The 23,132-nt window shown below is 48.1% G+C and overlaps 2 protein-coding genes across 3 annotated transcripts in view; both read right to left on the bottom strand.

Annotated features, from left to right (window-relative positions):
* Positions 1-4,723, bottom strand: part of CSMD1 (CUB and Sushi multiple domains 1) — a 290,133-nt gene extending 285,410 nt beyond the window's left edge. For both annotated transcript variants that reach the window (XM_079142910.1, XM_079142909.1), the window contains exons 1-2: positions 4,584-4,723; positions 615-770 (exon numbers count right to left, since the gene is read on the bottom strand). In XM_079142910.1, coding sequence (XP_078999036.1) covers positions 615-711 — 97 coding nt within the window. In that variant the 5' untranslated portion in view covers positions 712-770; positions 4,584-4,723. The remainder of the gene's footprint in view (positions 1-614; positions 771-4,583) is intronic.
* A 4,714-nt stretch (positions 4,724-9,437) lies between these two features.
* Positions 9,438-23,132, bottom strand: part of LOC306662304 (CUB and sushi domain-containing protein 1-like) — a gene marked incomplete at both ends in the record, with an annotated part of 221,578 nt that continues 207,883 nt past the window's right edge. The window contains 2 exons of the mRNA XM_079141801.1: positions 9,438-9,632; positions 12,073-12,128. Of these exons, the coding sequence (XP_078997927.1) occupies positions 9,438-9,632; positions 12,073-12,128 (251 nt within the window). The remainder of the gene's footprint in view (positions 9,633-12,072; positions 12,129-23,132) is intronic.

Raw genomic sequence — 23,132 nt, forward strand, 5'->3', positions numbered from 1 at the left:
ATCCTCCTTCCTTGGCCTCCAGAGTAGCAGGGAGGCCGTCATCACGGAGTCGCCGTGCCCAGCTGATGTTCATTACTACGGGGTGCTGCAGAACACGGGGTGGAGCTGTAGGCTGCAGGTCAATTCCTCTCCACCAACCCAGGGAACTGCTCTCTTAGGAGAGTGCTCGAATGACTCTTGGGTCTATCATCTGGGAAATTAGAGGTAAGGAAAGCGTCTACGACACCAAGTTGTTATGCAGTTGTGTTATGTATATACGTATATATCTATGTATATATAATATGTGATATGCAAATTAGTCACTCAAAGACCATTACTACTAATTTCAAACCTCACTAAATCTTTCACACATGTGCCAATCCGCCTTTGGATGGTATATTCCACACCACAGACTTTAACCCCAGCAACACTTCCATGTCATGAGCTCTCTCCTTTTCAGGTCTAGCTATTTGATTATTAAAGATAAGAATACCTCTGAATAGATAAATTTCAAACTATCACTTCTCCTAACATTCCTGAATGTACTCTTTTCTGACGGTGTAGAGAATCAAAACACGTCGTGGACTGATAGAGAAAACCAGCAAGACAGAGCAGGAAGAAGCCGAGCAGCTTACTGGAGTAGGTGAGCTGGAAGCCTTGGTCAGTGTCCGACCCGTTGCTGTTGAACTCCAGCCATAGGTGATTGGAGGTGCTGTTGAGGGTCAGCCCCATGAGCTCGTTCTTAGTGAAGGCCCCAGGGCTCGCGATGAGCTGTCTCTTCCATCGTAAACCTGGTGGAAATTCACAGCGTGAGTGCTCCTAGATTCTCACGGTAGCCATTCTAACAAGACATTCAAATCCTCAAAGAGGCAGTTTCATAAAGCCTCTAAAAAGTACTAAATCGTCTATTCTTTGAGCTTTGCCCTTCCCTTGAACACTACACGCTGCAGACTCCCTCCATCATCTCACACTGGCTACCTCGAGAGCCTTTTCTTGTTTGTTTAAAATTAAGTGAGCGTTTCTGCGCATGTCAGGTTCTCTTGTCCCCTCTCGTTCCCTCCCCAAGGCCCAGTTGCAAAGGGGGAAAGAATCTAGCAGGCTCCAGAGGCCAACATCCTCCCCAGACTCAGCTGCGGAAGTGGAGGTGCCTCCCTCGTCCCCTCCCTGGCCCCTCCCTCGGCCCTCCCGCCCAGGCACTGAGCTGAGGCCCACCCGCCTGCAGTGCTGGAGCCCCAGCGGCACTTGGGCACCCAGTCTTGCACGTGCAGCAGTGAAGGGTCCGTCAGGCAGGGATGGCGGAGGGGTCATCCTGCCTGGCATAGTTGGTACCGGGTACCTTCTGAGCGACTGTGAGCACCGGGGGCGTGACAGGTGGTGGAAGGAAGCAGGCCAGGGCTTGGGCTGTCTGGGCTCCGGAGAGCTCCGGGGGCCTCCCACCTTCAGGAGCCACCCTGCACCTGCCTGAGAGGGCTCCCTGCGACGCACGTCTGAGAAAACAGCACTGACGCCCGCAGAGCTGAGTGTGCTGGGCCCCATGCACCCAGGGCCGGCAGAACAGGGCTGCCGTCACACTCAGCTCCCTCAGAGGAGAACCGCCTTGTGGGTCAGGGCTCCTCCAAGAAGAATCAAGGCACAGTGTGTCCTGAAGCGTGCGGTGGATTAAAGCAGCCAATGCATCCAGCCACCCAGTGCCTGTGGCTTCTTCCCGGCCTGGCTGTCTCACTCCACCTCACCACACGCACCGCTCCATAGATGTGCACACCCGACACTTGCACAAGAAGAAGGGACATCAGAACATTATTAGGTATTGTTTATTGCTCGTGAATGAACAATTAGTGCCATATAATCAAATACTCTCCTATTTCCTTACTCATAGGCTACTGTTTTTAAAACAGTCACTATGACTTAAGATGGGATTTCCATTGACATGGGAGGGACCTGACATGCAGAATCAGGAGAGGTTTTAAAACCCAGAGGGATCTGTCCAAGGCAAAACATCGGGTCTCCCAAGAAAGGCCGTGGGCACCTGCGTAGGCTGGGTAGGCCGGGTATTTCATGGGAATCTGTGGAGCTGGCCAGGGTGTAACCCAGGACACGTGGTCAAGCCTCTGCAGTCCTGGACGGTTTCCCACGTGGCTGCATCCTGCTGGCTCCCTCATGAGGCTAGACCTTGCACTCCACGGAGCAACATCAGGTCAGTGGCCACACAGCAGAACTGAGCAGCTCGAACACTTGATCCTGTGATTCTCTGTAATGGTGGGTGGCTCTTGCCTGGGTGTTCACGTCACCAGCGCTTAGCACTGTGCTGACTATGGACAGATCAAGCCCAATCCAATGTCAGGATCCATGCTTCCTCACCTCTCTACTGGTAAGTGTGGTTCAGGTTTTGCACACATCACCAAGGAAAAGCCAGGTGTGGTGCCAAAGATGTGGTCTGTGATTCCAAGCAAACGAGCAACAGGCCATGCTGGGTCTGCCTATCACCTGGTTACAGCTGTACATCTAAGCAGCTGCCTCTGACACCCTCCCAGACGTTAGTGGGAGCCTCCTAGTCACCTGCTCCACAGGAGGCCACAGCCGTCTGCTCTGAGGACTGTCCTGGAGCTCACATGTAGTCAGTGCATCAGAGAGATGAGGCCCAGGTAGCAGGTGAGCCAACTGGAAAGCCAGGCATCTCAGAGTGCAGAGCCCAGGTATCTGGAGCTCTCTTCCTGATACTAGGGACCATACCCCGGCTTCCACTGCACCCTCTTTTCAGTGTTTCGCAGAAGCTGTTCATCTTAGTGTCGTTGGTGCATAGGATGCACATAACGCCTTTGTCTTTGCCATTGGATCACGGCATGTGTGAGAGAGTATGGGAAGAGCAGTTAGGCTCCCAAGTGAAGATAATTTAGATGTGAGCACTTTTAACAGAGGCATCTATTAGTCCATCCCACAAAACATACACTGGCAAAACATTTGGGCATTTTATGTGATTGATAGTTTCCCTCCAACTAGAGACTTATTTTTACTTTTTATTGTAATCAACAAGTTTAAGCTGCTCCCGATCAAAAATGAGCATGCTTTCCTTCCTTCCACTTCTACAGTACTGTCGGTGCGTACTTGATTCAGCATCTCTAGTCATTCCCTTGTACCAGAGAAGAGTCACTTAAAAGTTTCGCCTTAAATTTGAGGCTGTCAAAGAATTCAGAAAATTCTTATGACTCTATATTTTTTTTTTTTTTTAATTAGCAGGAATGCTCCAGCTTCCTGACTGAAAACACTGTTCAGTACAGCCTCCCCAGCTCTCAGCTCGAGCTTGCAGGAGACGAGTGAAAGAAAGCAGCCAGGGTAAGACCTCTCCACCACACGAGGGCACGGAAAAGCGGTCCACCTGGCTCCCGAGAGGCAGCCAAGCACGTGGGTCTGTGAGCTGCTCTGGACCCGGCGCTTCCCTTCAGTGAGGTCAAGAGGAGCCCCTAAGGCCAGGTCAGACCCTGCACAAAGCTACAGGGGGCGGCCCACTTTCCCTCTGAGGCGGTCTCTGCATCTTCTTGAGCTTACAGTGAGGTGAATCTGTTGAACTTGACATGTGTCTCTGCAACCATGTAGCTGCAAATATAAGTGAGACCCGCTGTAGAAGGGAAACGAGAAGAGCAAAGGGGCCCTTCCTTCTCACAAATCAGCTCCGACAGGATCCCTGGGAGCAGCTGCTGCAGCAGATGACTTGCTCAAAGCCTGTCTCCTTCAATGTCCTGGGACTGCAAATGCCCGCCCTCCTGTTCCGGGCCTTTCAAAGGCCCCACTTTCTTGCAATAGTGAAGGAGAGGTGGGATCTATGCCTGAAGCCTCAGGAAGGGAGGGAGCTTCCCGCTGGAGACAAAGCTGTGTAAGTCATGGCAGACCTGGGGCCGCCTTGCTGTGGTGCACCTGTCATGGCCGGGCCAGCTTCTCCCCCGAGGCCCACGAGAGCGTCTGGACTCGCCTCCGCACCTCACCAGAGTCTATCCAGCTCCAAAGGTGCGGCCGCATTTAAAAATCAAGAATGCCTGGAGAAAGGGTTGGGGTGGGGGTCCCATAAGGCGGAAGGATCACTGCTGTGTGCCAGACACAATGTACACACATCCTATGTTAAATCACCTGGTCTTCAAAGTAGCCAAGAAGATTGGGACTGTTGCAGATTCTCACACACAGAAAGAGTATCATGCATACTAAGAAATTTACCCACAACATCACTTATCAGTGTTAGACCCAGGTTACGAATATTTCTAAGTCCACACAGACTGCAAAATGACACCACATTATACTTCATCAAAACAACTGCATAAATAAATAGAAACAGGTATGTGTACTTAGAACATATCAATAAATACCCGTAAAGGTAGATATGTGAATAGATGGATACACAGATGGGAGAGAGAAAGTGGATGGATAAGTAGGAAGACAGATGGGTGACAGATGGGTGATAGACTGATGGATGGTAGGCAGGCAGGCTGGTGGGTAAATGGATGATAGACAGATGGTTGACAGATGCCTTGAAAGGAAAAAAAAAAAAAAAAAAGAGCTAAGCATTAATAAGAAAAGAAAAAAGAAAGGGAAAGACTGTCCCCATGTTAGAGTCTTACCTTTAGAGTATCTCCTTCAAACAGCTGGAAGCTTCGCGCTCTGAGGCGGATCCCCTTGCCAGCTTCCGTTTCTATTTTATAGATACACTCATGGTTATTATCATAATTGGATGGGAAATTTGGAGACAGTAATGTTCCTTCATTTCCTTTCACACTTGCTCCACATTCAGCTAAAATAAACAGGACAAAAAAAGAGGATTCAAAAGTGGAATTACTGATTTTAATAGATTAAAAATTTCAACATTATGATCATCCTAACTTCTACCAATGCTTGTCTCTCATTTCTACCCCCTTTTTTAAAAAAAAAAAAAACAGATTAGTGACTTAATCTTACAGTTTTATCACAGGGCAGAAAATACATCTCATTTCCCCCTTTTAGTATCTTCTTGGTTATTACAACAGAATGACCTAACTATGTGAAGGTGGTTCTCTATCCTGGGAAGAGTTCAGAACAGAACAGAGGGCTGAAGGCACCCGGCTGCCTGGCCACATGCATCACGGCCTGGTCCCTCATCTCTGCACACCTGTTTGCACCTCATGGAACAGTCATAATTTCCACATGCCAGTTCTACCGTGAGACCAACACATTTTCCTGCACTTGAATTTCCTGCATCAAATGGATGTATTTAAAGGGGAGTGTAATGGCAGGCCAAGGTAGAAACTCTGACGTGCCTAGCACCATGCCGTCCACACCATCTCAGGATGGAGACCATCCTGTGGCCATCACTATGTTCTTTCCCCCTGAAGGAAGAAGAGGGCTGTTGACTTCCAACCAAGTTCGCACAAAACAAAATTCCTTGAACCATGGCAAAAGCAACAAAAATAAAAGTCTAGATTCTGTGGATCATGAGAAGGTCACAAACCCTCAGCATCTGTTTGCTCATCTATGAAAGTGAACATTTCAGTTAAGAACACCTTCAGCTCTAAAATTCCATGAGGAAGACAGGGTGAAATGAAGTCACTATGCACACAGTGTGTGTGTGTGTGTGTGTGAGACAGACCCACGGGCTTCTGTATCAACGCCTTTATCAGCTATGCCACGTACAGGCACAGCAATTCTTAAAAATTCAACAAAATAAATATTGGTTTAAATAATGATGATCGAGCTGAACTGAGCATGTGCAAAGCGCTGATTGGGTAAGGAGGGAAGAGAAGCAAGCACATCTTCATTGCGCAGTGGGCGGCCCTGGCAGGCACAGCCTCTGCAAGGCGCTTCTGCACCATCTGCCCTGGCACAGAACTTTCTCTGGCAGTGAATGGAATCAGTGATGTCACCAGCCACAGTTGCCTGGCCTACTTGCAATGGGGACCTGCTGTGCATCTCGGGGAGACCACAGTTGCAGGGAGAATCGGGAGGAACATGACCGAGGACTTGGGTGTAAGCCCCTCCCCTTCCTGCTCCTTAAACAGAGACCGTAGGCATGTGAGCAGGTGCTGAGGGAGGCCCAGGGACTCGGAGACCCAAGGAAATGTCAGTGGGATTCCACAACAATTCTGAAGAATCACGGTGATCTGTTGCTTCACATGCAATTAATATACTGACGTGATCACACGGATCCTCCAAAGCTTTCTCTTAAACAGAGTTAATGGAGAGCAAACCGAGCGACGACCGCTGGTGTTTCCTTCCGTGCCGTTTGCCTGATGACTCTCAGACAGCCTGAGGTGGAAGACAAAGGGCTTCGTATCTTAAATCCAAGAAGACATTCACAGAAGCTCTCTTCCTGGGAGTTGGTGACCATTCACCGATACTGAACATCCATCCGGATGCTCTTATTCCTTCCTGAAGAAAAGCAGAGGGCAGAATGCACGAAATGGAAACCAGGAAGAACAAGAACACAGCGCCTCCCCTGGGCTGCCCTGCCGGGCCCGGGAGTGCACGCTAGGACAAGCATTGGCCTGGCGAGGGTAAGGGAAGAAAGTCGGTGGGTTCTGTGGACCAGAAATGGAACCAAATTACCAATATTAGGCATTTTTATTTAAAATTGAATTTGGCAACAATCAATAGGAGAAACCATTCAAAAATCAAATTTAGGTCCTTCAATCCAAGATTTATAGTTTGGAAAAAAACTCATGCTATTGAAATATAATACATGCCAACAAGATGTCAAGGGAGGATTTGGGGGCTGAGACATCTCCTGCCTGTGGCTGTGGTCGCTGCCACCTGGAAAGCCCGCCCAGCAGGGTGAGCAGATCAGAAGTCCTCTGCCCTGCAGGCGGCCTGGGCCACGCAGCTCCAGGGGTTTGGGGTGATGAGGAGCTGGCCTCTGGTCACCTCTGTCTTCAGGAGTTGCTCTCCATCTTCCCCCTGGCTGTGTGAGGCCAGGAGGATGGAGGGGGCCTTGGAGGGACCAGGGGCAATCGGGCAGCCCCGGGGTTCCCTGCCCCGAGCTCGGCCTCGCTGCTGCCTGAGCAGGCTATGGGAGGCATCCCCACAAGTCTTCAGGGAGCAAGCCAAGGACGAGAGGCAGGCCATGCAGGAGTACCACGCGGGCCTCTGCGGGGAGTGCCTTCTCTGGGACCTCGGCTCCCTGTCCACCAGCTCTGCCACCTGTCTTAGCCCAGGCAGGCCAGTTCCCTCCGCTTGGGGCTGCTGGCCTTCCTTCCTTCGCCCTCCACACCACCAGAGGTTCTTATCCTGTTGCTGTTCTTCTTGGCAAGCTTGCCCCACAGAGACTTTCTTACAGATCTGTGAGCGTCTGAAAAGTTTTAAAGTTGATTCAATCCATCAGGATGAGGCTGATGCATAAACTGAAATAATGCTGCTTTCTAACACACGTTTTCTAAGTTCTCTACATTCATTCACTAATTCTCCCAGCGGTCTTACATGACAGACCACCAAGCCTCACTTGCAGATGAGGAAACCAAGGCATTGAATGATTCCAAAGCCAAGTGTCTTTCCCAAGTTCACATGGTGAACGTCGACTTGATTGATACAAACCATAAGTGCTCAGGAAGAGAATGACACTCTCCTTAGCCCAAATGATGCTGAACACATTTTACAGCAAATTGTTCACAATAATGCTCACCATTTATGATGATGAAATGAATATTAGTAGGTTAAATGTTCTAGAAGAGTATGTTTTTAAGGACGTTTAGTTGAAACAGGTCACCAGTGAACTGCAGCTTGTGTTAGTTATTCAGTTAGTCATAATCATTTCTCATAATATCCCCAGAAGAAAGGCAAGAAAGAATTGAGCATTGTTAGCCATGGAAGAACATGAAATCAAGCCAAAGGAAGTAATTTTGTATAACTTTCTGATAGCATTTAGATTTGGGGGCTGTTTGAAAGCAGATAAATAACAATTGTGGTAATTAAGTCTATACTATGCAAAATAATAACTGTGCAAAATTAATGCTCTCCTTGTGACTGACGCCACTCTGGAGACTATGGTGCTTCAGCTTGTGGAGGGAGAACACAGGAGCAACGAGCCAGTCTTCTGAGCTCCCACATCCCACCGCAGACTCGCCCCTTGCAAAGGAAGTCTCCTGCTGGGATCAGAGCAGGCACATCTCACAACTTGAGGCACGATTGAGATTTCTCAGTAAATATGCAGTGATAACTCCTGGATTAAACATTCATCTGTATCTGTACCTAACTATACATGGCAACACAGGTACACGTGCACAGTCAGGCTGTCATTATTCCAGGGCAGAGGGAGCAGCCTCTGAAGGACATCTCACTCACAGACTTCTCTCCCAGAGTATGAAGCTGCTTGTAGAGGGTCAGACTTGATGTGCAATCATGATCCTAAAACTAATGCAATACATGCACTAAGGAACATATGGAAGTGATATTTTACTATGTAATATACACAACATGTGCATATCATATGCACTTTCACTATTTAAGATTCCTGTTGCTTATATTCTGCAAAGACTTTCAGGCAGATAATGCCTCAGGTGTGGTGGTGGATTTTTACTGTTGTTTTGTACCAGGGATTGAACCCAGCAGTGCTTTACCACTGAGCTACATTCCCAGCCAGCTTATTTTTTATATTGAGACAGGGCCTTGCTAAGTTGCTAAGGCTTGTCTTGAACTTGACAATCCTCCTGCCTCAGCCTCCTGAGCTGCTGGGATTATAGGTGTGCGCCACCATGCCCAGCTCTGCATAGTGATATGTTTAAAAACTTAGCGTGACTTTGGCATCGCCCCATGTTTGAACAGTTGCTATGCTTATCAAGCACGAACAAAAACTGAGCATATGCTTTTGACATCACTGTTTCCTGATTTTATGTCAAAGGCAGAATGTAGGATGTCTCGAAGGCCGAACCTCAGTCACCGCATATCCTGAGGCCTCAGTGGCCCGCTGGCAACCTTGGCCCCCGGTGGGGGAGGGGAGGGGCCGTGTCTCAGACGTGGCGCACACAGGGTTTGCGTGTGGAGGGGTATCCGGCAGGGGGCCACGCAGGCCTGGCTGCAGAGGGGCTGGGCCAGGCTCCGGCACAGGCTGCCGTGAACCGCAGTGCCACCTGCTTGATCGGGCTGGTCCTGAAGGAAGGGTGAGAGGCGAGGAGGACGTGCCCTGGAAAGAGCAGGTGGGTTCCGTGCACTGTGAGGTAAGCATGGGGCACCGTGCCCTGGGGAGGGACCTGAGCAGAAGGTTCCGCAACTCCAAGACCAGAGGAGCACCCTGAGGATTTGGAGGGGAAGTGGGCGGGGAGACGAAGTACCCTGGGTCTTCCCAGCAGAGAGCCTGTGCTCTTCCTTGGCCCATGTGTCACTTCAACATAAACAGACATATTTCAAGCACTGTCTTGTCTCATAAATACAATGCCACAAGGTAGACGCCAACACTACCCTCCCCTCCCAGGCGGGGATGCTGAGGCTCAGCAAGGCCGCTGAGCGGCCCGAGCTCACACCAGTGGAAGCAGAGTCGGCTGGGCCCAGTCAGGCTGTGCAGCAGCCACGCTGCGGGGGAGGCCCTCGCTGATCGTCCATTGCGTCTGTAGGTACTGGATGACGCCCACTGCTCTGTGGCTGTGACTGGATGTGGGCCCCTGCTCTGAGGGCAGGGGGAGCGGCAGCCCAGGCTCCATCACAGAGCAGCACTTGGTGAAAGAGCCAGGAGGTGTCAGAGGGCCTCAGGGAGGCTCACCAAACCCCGGGACTCCACCCTGGAGGAGACGGTTAGAGAGAGCACGCACTTCCCTTCAAAGGCCGGTGCTCCGAAAATTGCAAAATATAAATGTGTTCAAAATGTGGAGAATTCTTTGAACTTGATTCAAGGGATCCAGAGTAATTCTTCATTACCAGAGCAATTAAATGTTTCACTTTTTAAGTTCTTTCAATAATCCATTTAATATTACTTTAAGGTGAATGGCTATAATTTTCCCTGATATGAATCGTTTGCTCTATTATAAAGAATCCACTGAAATTTTAATTAAAACTGAATTGTTATGGAGAGTTTTGCTATGGAACTAATTAAAACTAAATTAACCATGATAGAAAGGAGTCAATTGATTTTTTCCTTGAATTCTTGTGTACAAAGGCATCGACCTGTGAAGCCAACTGTCCTCTTCCTCTTGGGCCACTGTGACAACACAAAAGTGAGAATTTAATATCACCCTCCTAAAGCATCGGTAATCACGACTTCTGCCTGATGGGGAAGACACCAGGTTGTGGACAGCAGCAGGTCTACTGAGGCTTCCTTTGTCCTGATGAGGTACAGCTGCAAGGATAATTTCTTTTGATTTTCCCATGTATTGATGTGTGTGTGTTTGAGAGAGAGGCTGAGGACAGACCCCCAGGGCTTCATGCATGCCAGGCAATCGCTCTACCACTGAGCTACACTCCAGCCCTGGCCCAGTGGACATTAAGGTGAACGAGGGAGGGAGAAGGAGGGGAGGGAGAGAGAACAAGGCTGAAAGCATCTAGTTCTCTCGTTGAGAACGCTTATCTGGCACATCTTATTCTCTGATATGTATTGATTCACTGATGAAAACCCTGAGCTATCTGATTTATAAAGCACCTACTGTGTCTCAGACGTTTTGCTAGATGCTAAAGATACAAATTCAACTAGCTCAGTGCTTGTCCAAGAGGATGAAACCAACCTCTAACCCTAACAGGCTGTCTGTCGAGGGGTGTCATCTGCTGACTCAGCACACACTGAGTACAGAGGGTCTTCAACGCACAGCCCGTGTTGCCCTCCAGGGCCAACTCCCATGAGGGGGGTCACTACGCATCAGTGAGCACCAAGAGTTAGCATGTGGGTGGCCGCCAGGGGAGGGTGCACTAGCTGGAGTCACGCGGTTATTCCTGGGAGGTGGTGGCCACAGGACGCAAGCACAGGCAGCCCATGTACAGGCAGCCACGCAGCATGAGATATGGCTGCTTCTAAATGAGCCATCTGTGCTCTCCAAGGGCATATGGCTGTGGGAAACAGCATGGGCAGGGGGCGGTTGCTGCCCCCTTCAGCTTCCAACCAAAACATAGGACATCCACGTCCGCACCAAGGGATACCCAGAAATGGCACCCAGAATCCAGACCACATCTCACATTGAATGGTGCAGAATGTGATCTACTTTAGAACCAACTGCAAAGCAAATGAGTGTTTTACACCTGATACATGCAGGTGATAACTAGAGCAGAAACTTGCCCTGTAAGGGTCTCTTTTTAAACCATGTTATTTTTGTTTTATATAGAAATAATATGTCTAAAAACATGAAATTCAACATGTTTTTGTTTTCAACTCTGAAACTCACTAATTTCTTAAACTACCTTGGCTTTTTCAAGCCTCTAACTGGCGCTGATTCTTAAGTGTCTCATTGTAGGAATTAGTTCTATGACCATTCAAGACTTCATGGCCAAGTACAAATGAAAATCTTTACAATAAACACTTGAATAATTTGATATTATTTGATATAAAAATAAGAGAAATTAAAGTTAGATTGAATATAGAGTTCAACAGCTTGAGAAATTAGATATCAATATATGGAGAGCCAATAAATAGAAAAATGGCCAGTGAAAAGTTATTCAGTCAATGTATCTCCAACACCAAAATGGAATGCATTAGAATTGTAATAGTTTCATATTTTTAAATACCAATGAACACTTTAACTAACGAATTGTGTAATCATGAGTATTTCTATGAGATTGGCTTTTTAATTACTTTTAAATTTAGGAATATTCAAATATTCTCAGAATATGTTTTTTTTTTTTTGTTCGTGTGTGTGTTTTGCTTTATTATTTAAGAAAAACTGAATCCATCAAATACAAATGATGGAGAAAATGGAAGAGGAAAATCAGTGAGTTATTTTTAGAACAATCGCTTCTTATTCATGTAGATTTCACAGCATGTAACTTCAATTTCTTTTGTCTAAAATTTAGTAATGCTTACATTCATATTTGTTTTTTGAGGGGAGTATCCAAACTGACAAGTCCTTTTAAAATATTTTAGGTCAGTAGAGAAACACAGCTATGATTATTCTGCCATTTTGACCCTGGGGTTTGAGTATCCACCACTGACTTGGGAAGCAACAGTGGACTGACCAGGCCTGTGTGATCCACAAATGCCATCCGGAAGGCACTGGACAGTTCTGTCTGTGCTGAAAGATGAGGAAATGGTCACAATCAAGGACTCGGACAGGCCAGCGTGCAATCAAATGTCCAAGCCCATGGGGTTCTGGCTCCTGGAGGGTCTGAGGCTGAAAAGGGCCACACGCACAGCGTGTGCAGACTCCAACTGCAGGCCCAGAGGCAGGCGCTGATGGATCCAGTCCTGTGAGGAGAGGCCGCACCCAGCCAGCCTGCTTGGAAACGGGCCTCCCCTCCCGGTCCCAGGAGGACTTCCTCCCAGAGCTCCGGAGTCCTCCTTGCCAGGTTCTGACTCTCACTACATCTCTTCCCTCTACTGAGGCAGATTCACGTGATTTGCCAAAAAACCTAACATGACTAACGTTCATTTTTCAGAAGTCCCAAGGAGGACTTCTTACACTTTCATTTCCCCAGAAAATTCTCAGCATTGGATTATGAAACATAATACACACAGCCATACCAACTATTCCCATGTAAATTTACCCAAATTTGCTCATTCTCACCTGAAGCCTTGGGAGACCTCCCCAGGTGTGCCCAGTGGCCAGAGCCTACACTGCACACTGCTATACAGTTAGCAAGCCTGCTGCGCAGATGCCCATCGCTCCTCTCTTCCACTTATGCACCCACTTCTTGCCAAAAGCATTCCCAGAGAAAGCCAAAGCCACTCCCAGACGTGTCCAAAACCCCGTGGGAGCACAGGAGAGTGAGAGAGGGTTGAGGTGGCCCACACGAGAGGGGACACAGTAGTCAGATGGCCGAGGGTTTGGGAGGGACAAGGAGGAGAAACGGCCAGTGGAGCCCTTTCCAGGACACACTGGGCTGAGTCCTGGCACAGCCACCTTTGTGCCTGTCCCACTCACTTCCCAGGAGCTAAATGTGACTGACCATGTTATTTCTTCCTTCCCGTACACGGTAGAAAATTTTATAAGAAAAAGGAAAGGAGTTATGGAAACATTCTAAGTTCTTCATAAATAAACTCTGCAAAACCACACAGGATCACAACCATGCTGGAGTTCATCGCTGCCGTTGTGATTCATTTGTTGCTCCTTTTACTACTCTCCAGCTAATAAGCACAGAGGGACTGCTCACCCTAGGAACGCGCAGCTCCCGAGACGCAGAGCGCAGGACCTGATGGCCCAGCATCCACAAGTACGATCATGGTCCTCTTCTCAACACCTCGCTCGTCCAAGGCCCTGCCGAGCGAGGGCCACCCATCCGCTGCAGGGTGACTTGCAGGTGCAGGTGGTCTCACTGGACTCGCTTCTGTGGATCGCAACATGGGCCACCTGGCTTAGCAACAGAAGCACAGCCTCACGCTGTCGCTCCGAGGAGGGCTTGCTCCTTGTGAGCTTTCCAAGGTGACGTGAAGTTTCAAGAGGCACAACATCACAGAGTGTGCAGTCCCCAAACTGAACCAAGACGAAACATGTCACCCGAAGCTCCATCAGCAGGTACACCCAGCAGGTTCCCCAGCACAGCTCCACATCTCCTGCTGGCTCAGGACACCGCACGCTCAACATCTCGAAAAGACTGTGCCTCCTCTCCCTTGCTCCTGTGGCTCCTGCGCCAGCTACCCCAGCACTCTCTCACGGTGCCCCCGCTACCATGCAAAGCTCCACTGGATTCATGGAACCTTCCTGACCTCACCTGGAGCCTGCAGCCATGCCCACTGAGATGTCCCAGCAGGGACTCCAAAGTCCCCAAGGTGAGGTCTTGCTGCAGCTTGGTTCCAAAGGGTCCCGGGGCCCACTGATGCCTGCCTCCTGCACCCACCCTGTCCTGCAAGGTCGGGCCGCAGCCCTGCTGGGCATTCCTGCTCTCCCTGGCTCCTCCTCCTGAGCATGCTTCATCCAGCATGAACACGTGAGGACTGGCGCCCTTCCTGTTTCTACCTTCCCTGCTTCCCACACAGGTAGGTCAGCACTCCATGCAGAGGGCAGCTTCCCTGAGACAGGGGTGCAGTGGGGTCTCTGTGTGCTGCACAGCCTCAGTAAGTCCAGTACTTAAATCAGAAGCCATGAGACATGTTCACGTCACTGTGTCTAATTGGTGCTTACTTTAACTTCAGACCAAGAGCTTATAAATGCCTTTGACTCACCCAAAATATCAAGTGTCCAATAATTCAAAGTGTTATTAAAACAAATTCTATTACCTTTCCACATGGAAAGAAATCTGTACGGGCTTTTAAAATTATGAAAATAAAAGTAGGTCCTTCAAATTTTAATACTTCCTGACTTTAAAAATTTGGGAGGAATTAAAAATAACATTCAGGGCTACATGTGTAGCTTCGTTGTTGAGAATTTGCCTACATCCAAAAGGTCCTGGGTTTGATCCCTAGCATACATAAAAGTGCGCGCGCACGCGCACACACACACACACACACACACACACTGATATGTATGTTTACATATATCAATAGAGATATATAGGTATATAATAATTAAAAGTTACATTAAAAACTGTGGTGTTAGGGAAATTTCAGAATGGATTAAGTAGTATTACTTCGCAAACTAGAATGGAGCCTAGGCAGTTTCTTATTTTAAGTTTCCAGAGAAGGAATCCTGTCAGCTCAGTATGCACTGATGTGGAAATACGTGGTGACATATATGTTCATATTAAGAAGGCATTGTCATGAATGACTATATTAAATAAAGTTCAATTCAGAAATATTCAGCATTAGAAGCACAAAGTTGTTCCATTTTGGTCATGGTGAGTTCATGGGAATAAAAAATGAGTTGACAACAAATATTTCAGTTTTTAACAGCTGGCGGCCTGAAAAACAGTTTAGGTTTCCAAAAGGAGCACATTTTCCCCTTACTTCTTGATGAATAATTTTCTTACTTGTATTTCCTACTGGAACCATTCTATTTCTTTAAGTTTGGAAATACGTTGTTAACTTTTAAAATATCAGTTAAATGATTAAACATTCAAATTACTAGAGAATAATGTCTATGAATGAACTACTTCTTAGCATTTCCTTTGATTATTATATTGTACAAGAGGACAATTTATTCTTCTAAACAGGCCCATTTCATAGAGGTCTTATTTCACCCTGAAACATTAGCATTTCTAGAAGCTTCCACTAGAGACAGTCATTCTGTGTACAAAGATGCCTGCCTCCGGAATTTTATTAACTTAGTTTTCCAGTTCATGTTTCATTGGCCAAGATACACAGTAGACAGGGCTCCCATACATTAAAGCAGCAGGGACATCCCCGGACACCTGGCCTCTGGAGACGTCAGGCCTCATGACCACAGAGCCCACAGAAGAGGCCAGACCATAGCCTCCCTTCTTCATTCAAAAGTTTCAGATTTGCACTGAGGCATCTTTCCTGTGCAATCTGTGTACAGAATCATTTCTAAGTTTTAATAAAGGAAAGAGATCTCTTATGAGCTAATGGTGACCTCGACTCGGGATTCTGTGATTCCTGAACTGTTTGTTTTCCTGCAGAGCTCAGGGGTTCTGGGCCGTCCTCCCTCAGCTGGAACCCAAACCCCAGGGCCACGATTCCTTCCTTGTTTTCATTCTCAAGCGATTCACCACTGAGCCCTGTAAGTTATATTTCCACGTCTACCCATGATCTCACTTTCAGTATCTTGGGGGAAGATCATGCAATTTCCAAAGAACACCTTCAAGGTCATTGGCTTCTGCAATCTGCGATATATGCCAAAACAAGGTCAGCACCAAATATCGTGTCAGAATTCACCTTACTGAAAATACAGTCTTACCTCCCTTTAATTTTACCTTTGAAAACCTACCCTTCCCCATCTTCCACCTCCACAAGTCCCAGCCCTGAGGCAGGAGCCCTGGGGCAGCCTCGGCTCCCATCTCCTCTCTAGGTCCACAGCCAGGCCCCTCCTGAGCCAAGGAACCAGGAGCTAGGAGGCAAATGCTCCTGACATCATTACAAGAAGCCCTGAAATCCCTTCAACAGCTGAAACACGTTTTGATTTCCAGCAACTGCACTCTGCCTTTCAGGATGAAAGGAATCCAAAACCAATTTCTCATTTATAGCAGGGGGCCTGGGCATGGGAGGTAGAGCCACTGGCCCTGCCCGGGGCAGGAGGCTGCTGGCCTCTGGGCACCAGGGAGAATCCCTGCCTTCCGCCTGCCCCTGGGCTGGGATAGGTGACTGGGGAGGGGTCCCCTGCACTCACTGCACATCTCCAGCTCGGTGCAGATTTCAAGTTCAAGTCCAGTGTCCGGGGGCTGTGATGCTTGCTCCGTGCCCCTCAGCCTCAGGGTATCATGTTGTACTTTAGCAGTTGGGATTCTTGTTCTAGCATTGTTTTCTAAAATGTTTATTTAGGGGGGGAAAAAAAACCTTCATGATGATGGAGAAGCCCAAAAGCAGCCCTTGAATAAATATTCCTATGTCAAGATTCATGGAGGGGAGTAAAATAACAATTTTGACTGAATAGATTTTATGACTCGTTCTTTCCAAGGCACTATTAAGGATTCCACGACACATGTAAGGAAAGTCAGATTCTGGGGATCCATAACCCAGTGTGCCCCGTCTGATGAGGGGTCCTGGTCTCCAAGGTGCTCGTCTTCCCAGAGAGGACCTTTGCAGACGGATATATCAGCAGATGGAACACCCACTACCACTGTCAATCACCCGAGTGGGGGGCCCTGGGATCACACTGCCCATAAGGCTGGAGGCCATGGTGCTTGGGGGCCACCATCTGCAGGCCTTGGTTCCATGTCTCACTAAGTTGAAGGCTTTGGGTTGAATGGTGTAATTAAATTGTGTTCCCTTCTCTGCCCTCTGGTCTCTCTCGGGCTCCTATGGCCCGCAGATCACACACACCTGGGAATATGGATTCACAGCCCTGAGCAGCCTCTCCAGAGTTACTGCAAAAGACAGGGGGATGGCAGACGTGAGCACCAAGACTGGGAAGCCACAGAATGCTGAGGGCTGGCGGGGGCTGAGCTTCAGGAGCCCCTTCTGCAGCACAGCAGGGCACCCTGCTGGCCCCAGGGGCCTTCCCACCCTGTGGGGCAGGTCACAGAGTCGGGCAGGTCGTGGCCTCCTGGGGTTCTGTGGCAGCACTGTAGGCTCGCACATCCACCTACCCATGAGTCACCAAAGGCCACAAGAGTGGCATGAGGGAGGAGGCTGGGCACTGCCCTTCTCTACCTCTGATTTGCTCTTGACTTTGACTAAATCAATTTGGACTCTCCTCCTGCTGCTTTCCCAACCTCAAAGGTCGCGATGGCACCCTGCGCCTTCCTCCCTCCGAGGCATGGACGGCAGTTCACGTCCTGGGTGAGAGGCAGCCTCCCCAGCTCAGAAGGAGCTGAGGCCTCCCTCTCTGGGGTGTCCTCCACGTTCACTCTGCAAGTCTTACTGTGTGTGGCAGTTGTTAAGCAGAGGTTCTGATGTTTATCTAAATACACTCGCGCGTGGACACAGGTGATCCAACACGCGCCCAGGCTGCACGTCTGGGTGGTGGCCTGTTTTGCGTGTGGCATGTTTGGACCTGTGGCACCTTTGCTCTCCATACAGTGCCCTTCCTATTTCAGATGCACATGGGGCTCCTTCCAGGGAGCTCTCAGGTTGCGTCTCTACCGTATGCAAATTGCCTTTGTGATATTTCCATGGAGGTCATCTATTAAGGAGTGCATGATACAAGATATCATGTCACAGGCCTTTTTTCTTATAGAAGCAGAATAAAACTGCTATGTTCTAAATTCTCGGGAAAAGGTGCATGTTTATAAAAATGGATGGATGTGCCAGGATGTGTCGACTAGGAAGGTCTGTAGTAACACACCTAGAGAACTGCGCGTCTGCATGCTGACGCTGCATGTGTGAGAACATCAATACCTTTCCTGAGGCTGACTTTGAACTTGTGATCCTCCTGCCTCAGCCTCCCAAGCTGCTGGGATTACAGGGAATGGTGTTCCTGGGTTTTTTCCTTGGATTTTTCTATTGGTGTCTCCTTTCTGTGTCTAACTGTCTGATTAGACAGTCTTCCTGAGCCCTAAGCTCCTATAGACACAGGCTCTAATTCTTTAATGGTCTGTCCATGGCCTTCCTGAATCCCCACCCCAGGGCTATATTTGCTGGACCTCAGCGTAGCTTCCTGCTGCCCACGGCACCTCTGCTTTTTCAAGTGTCATCTGACCAGATCTCTTTCATGAATTATCCACCTGACAAAATCAATATAACCCCTTATTGAATTTCCAATAGCAGATGTGTACCCAGAATGCCTTCTCAACTCCTGTCTGTGGCTACAACCTTCTCCATGTCGTGTGGGAACTATCACAAGATTTCCTCCTTGAAACACAAGGCATGAAACCAATTCCTTTTCTCTAGGTCCATAGAAATCGTCATTGTAGATTCATTTCTCTCCAATTCACATATCCTAGCATAGTAGGCTATGCTGAGCATCCTGAAAATATAGTTGCTCTGTTCATGGTCACATCAGAGCTGAGCAAGAATAAATCAGAAGCACTTACATGGAATGAGAGTGAGTGAAATCAATGTAGTGGCAATAAGGACCAAAGAAAACACTGTCGTATTCCATCCAGATTATCAGCAGAGAACGTGGGCGAGGACATCTGAGTTAAATGGTCAGAGGTATGTGCCGTGCCCTGAATAAAAGGCATACGAGGGGACACTTGCTTGGGAGGGACGGGGGCTTTCCATCTGACCTCAGACTGAGGGGACGCAGCAGCAGACAGCCCTGCGGCTTTGCCTGGCCCCTTAGTGCTGCTGGAGGCCGTGTGCGGAGGCAGGGTCCTCAGCCTGGCACAGTTGGGAGGTGGCGGAAACTGGACAGGCGGGGGGTGCTGGGGGCCTTAGCTCCTGTGACCTGGAAGGAGTCCGAGGCCCTGGCCCTTCCTCTCAAGCCTTCCCATCCCTGCCATGAAGCGAGTGGCTAGCTCTGCCATGTGATCCCTACCTACCATAACCTGCTGCTTCCCCACAGGTCCAAAAATGCAGCCAAAAACCAAGGACTGAAGCCTCCAAAACGTGGGCCCAATTAACCTTTCCTCTGCATAAGTCGATTCGCTCAGGTATCTCGTCATAGTCACGAAGCTTCCTAGCACCGCTGGTAAGTAGTCAGGTAACGTGAGGTGTTGATCAAAACCCCATATGAATTTAGATGTTTGTGGCAGTGGCCATGAGGCGAGGACCATCTCTACCTAATGGGTGGGCAGGAGTGGTGCTCTCGAGTTTGGGACGTTCTAACTGGAATGTGAGCCAGCTCTGCTGCTGGCCTGCTAGGTGCCTCTCTCTGCAAGTGAGGGGAGGGACGAGGGCTTGCCTGGGCCACGCTAAAAATCTCTCCAAGTGCAGCCTGAGGTAGGGCCTGAAAGAGCAGAGGGGGGCCCACAAGGATACCAGAGCCACAGGCAGGCTGCTGCATGGGAAGAGTCACACACACTAAAGCCCGTGACGACTATGACAATACGGAACACAATATCACAACCCGCTTCGTTTGAAAATAGTTTCATGCTTGTAAATGGAAACTTTCCTAAAAATGAAAAATGTGAAAATAAAAGTACATGTAAGCAATCAAATTGTACATTTTCCTTTCATAGAAGCGTCCATCTTCAAGGGGTGTGAGTGTGTGCATACACTGCCTCTATTCTCTTATGGAATTTCCTGAAGAAGAATCAAAACAAAGTTCCGATAAAGTCCAGGGTGAAGAAAGACCCAGAGTCACTAGAGGTGCCAGCCTCAGGCGACCATGCCCTGCATCTCTAGAGCCCTCCACTTCCTGCAGTGTAGACAGGATCTGCCACTTGCTTCTTATCAATTGAGTATGGCAGGTGCAGAGAAGGTCCCGACATGCATGGGCTGATCTGAGCTAATCACAGGATGTGACCCACCAGGGACTCAGTTCTGTCCACAGGTGGGAGAAGACCCTGACCCCAGATGAGATGGCAGCAGGTCAGAGCCTGTTGCAGCCTGTGAGACCCTGAGAAGACAACAAGGCGAGAGCCCAACACAGTGACGGGACAGACGTGTGCAGCTTGAGGCCCAAGACTGTGGCAGCTTGTTAGGCAGTGATATCAAATTCACACGTGACTCCCTATTATTTTAAAATACCTTTAGAAAACCATCTACTAGCAGACGTGGAGAGAAACAGTGCTCGACACGGTTTTCCCAAGTTTTCAAGCTGTACCTATGGCCATCCAAGAGCAATCCTGCTCTGCGAGCCCTCCTCTGGAAACCACCCCAGAAGCCACAGCACCCTGATATGCTTCGCAGCCTGGTATACTTATTGCAATTTTATTCTGTATTGAAATAAATAAAATCTGTAAGTGTTGGCGTGGTTTCATGTGCAGGTTGCTTATTTTCTCATCTGTCTGACCCCATTCCATACTTTCCATTGGTTCACAGGACAGCTTGTAAACACTTTTTAAAACCATTGGGTAAAATGGTGCTTTGACAAGATTTTCTGGACTACTAGTCACTATAAAATTCATAAAGGAGATGAATGCTATTCTTCAATTAAAATGGCCTTAAGTCAATCTTTTCATTGCTGTAACAAAATCCTGAAAAGAACAACAAAGAGGAATAAAAGTTTATTTTGGTTCAGGGTTTCAGAGGTTTAGTACATAGAGGGCCAACCCCAAAGCTCTGGGCCTGAGGTGAGGCAGAACATTGTAGTTAAAGGATTTGGTATAGGAAATGACAGCCAGGACCAGGGGCAAAATATAGACCCAAAGGCATGCTGCCAATGACAAAAACTGCAAGTTTTTTCAAATCTTTCTGCTTTGCTTTCTGCTTCTGGTTACCACAGTAAACTTGGCTAATCTGTCAGAAATATTTACCCTATTATCTGAATGCTATGCCTAAAACTTCCTCCACCAGAATAATTAGTACATCACCTTCAAATTCAGCCTCACAAAGTCTTAGGACATGGATAAAAAATACAACTTCCTTGCTATGACATAACAGTAACAGCCTCTAGTCCAATTTCAAGTAGAGCCCATGTTTTTTGTCTGAAACCTCCTAAGCCCAGTCTTTACTGTCCACGGTCCTATTGGCATTCTGTCTTCAGAGCTCCCACCAGAATCTCACAGTAAGCTCTACTTACAACATTCTAAAACTTTTCCAGCTTGAACCTTCAACCTTTTCAAAATTCCTCCCACAAATTCCAAAAAGCTCCAAAAACTTCTGAACCACATGGTCAGGTTAGTCACAGCAATGACTCTCTTCTCAGGATCAATTGCTGTTACAGTAAACCTTTTTGTCCCTATGACCAAAAGTCCTGACAAAAATAGTGTAAAAGAAGAAAAGTTTATTTTGTCTCATTGTTTCAGAGATAAGGTCTGGGGTGGATGGATTCTATTGCTATGGGCTTGAGGTGAGGAGAACGTTATGACAGGAGGGCAAGGAGAAGGAAGCATCTCAGGAAAAGGCAGCCAGGAAGTAGAGAGGGAGAGCTCCACGCACCAGGGTGAAATATAAACTCCAACGCAGGCCACCAGTGATCTACCTCTTCCAGCCACTCCCCACCTGCTTACAGTCACCACCCAGCTAATCCCTCAGTGGACAAATCAGAAGTTAGGTCACACCTCTCATACACTAATCATTTCACCTCTGAATATCCCTGCATTGTCTCATACATGAGCTTTGGGGGACATCTCCTATCAAAACCAAAATAGGGTTATTTTACTTTAAAAGAGCAATGCTTACATGTAACTTCCGAGATTGTCTGGAAGACTTGTCTCTATCATTTATGAAATCAGCTTGTAGAACTTTCCTTTGAGGACTGCTACTTAGCTGGCATAAGATTCTCGATGTCCAGTTTTTAAAAGTTACCAATTATGATGTGAATGAACCATCATTCACTTAAATCTTATTCACATTCAGGGGAGCTCATCAGAAACATCTCTATCAGAAATTCACTGTGACCTGACCTATTTGGGCAGAAAGAGGTGCAAGGTGGACAGCCAAAGAAGATTTCATCAACCTTTCCAGGACACCAGCCAGTCATGTGAAGAATCATCCACCCATGATCTCAAGGACCTGGAATATAGAACCTGACATACCTACCCCTGACCTCGTGCAGCTTTTCAGTCATATACCATACCGTGTCCACGCATGCTTCCTTCACTCAATATTTCTGGCTTCTTTCAAAGTTCAGAAATGACTATGTTCAGTATTTCTTCATCGGCCAGGTCCTCTGCACCACCCAAAGGCACACTCTCGTTAATATGCGTGTCTAAAGTCAGTGCCATCTTAATTCTACCAGTACGCTAATGAGATCAGGATGAGCTGCTTAAGCCCATAGCTCTGGGGTCCTGATTTCTTTCTCATCCACAGAATATGTGGCAGTTTGTTCAGAATCAGCTGTCAGTGCCAATCACACCATCTCTGTCCCTTCCTCACTACAGCAAAGCGGCGTGAATGGCTGGGATGTGCTAGAGGGGGGCCATCAGCTGTACACCCCATTCCTCTCTGTCTCTAGTTGAACTCGTGGGGGGCTTATCAGGTATCTCAGGTGTTCTTCAATCTACACATGCTCGAGGCTGGCTACCTCACATGTGGCCATGGACCACCGTTTCAAAGCATCCAGGAACCTTGTGGCATTTTTAATGGGTCCAGAATGACCACCTAATCCAACTGACCTGGTCCTTCTATGTTCAAAATAGACCTGAGTCTGGGGATTGGGGGGAGCATCTTGCCTGCCAGATCGTGTGTGGGCTTCCAGGTCAGGCTCCTGGGTACAAGTCTGACACAGGACCAGGGGCTGGAGTCAGAGCAGAGAAGACACTGCTTCCCCAGCACCTGGCCATGGCTCAGTGCTCTGCTGCAATCCTCGCAGGCTTCAGGATCTTTCAGGAACAGAAAGAAGCTTTTGGAAGTCTACTGAACTTAATGAAGAGAATCGCTCCCTTTAGTTATCACTTTTATCAACAATGTTTTGTCTGTTTGTTCTGGTTTAGATGTGGTGTCCCCAGAAGCTCACATGGGAAACAATGCAAGAAGGTTCAGAGGAGAAATGATTGGGTGTGAGAGTCTTAACCCAATCTGTGAATGAATCCCTAAT

This window comes from Sciurus vulgaris, assembly GCF_902686455.1.
Source record: "Sciurus vulgaris genome assembly, chromosome: 5".
NCBI classification, from domain to species: domain Eukaryota; kingdom Metazoa; phylum Chordata; class Mammalia; order Rodentia; family Sciuridae; genus Sciurus; species Sciurus vulgaris.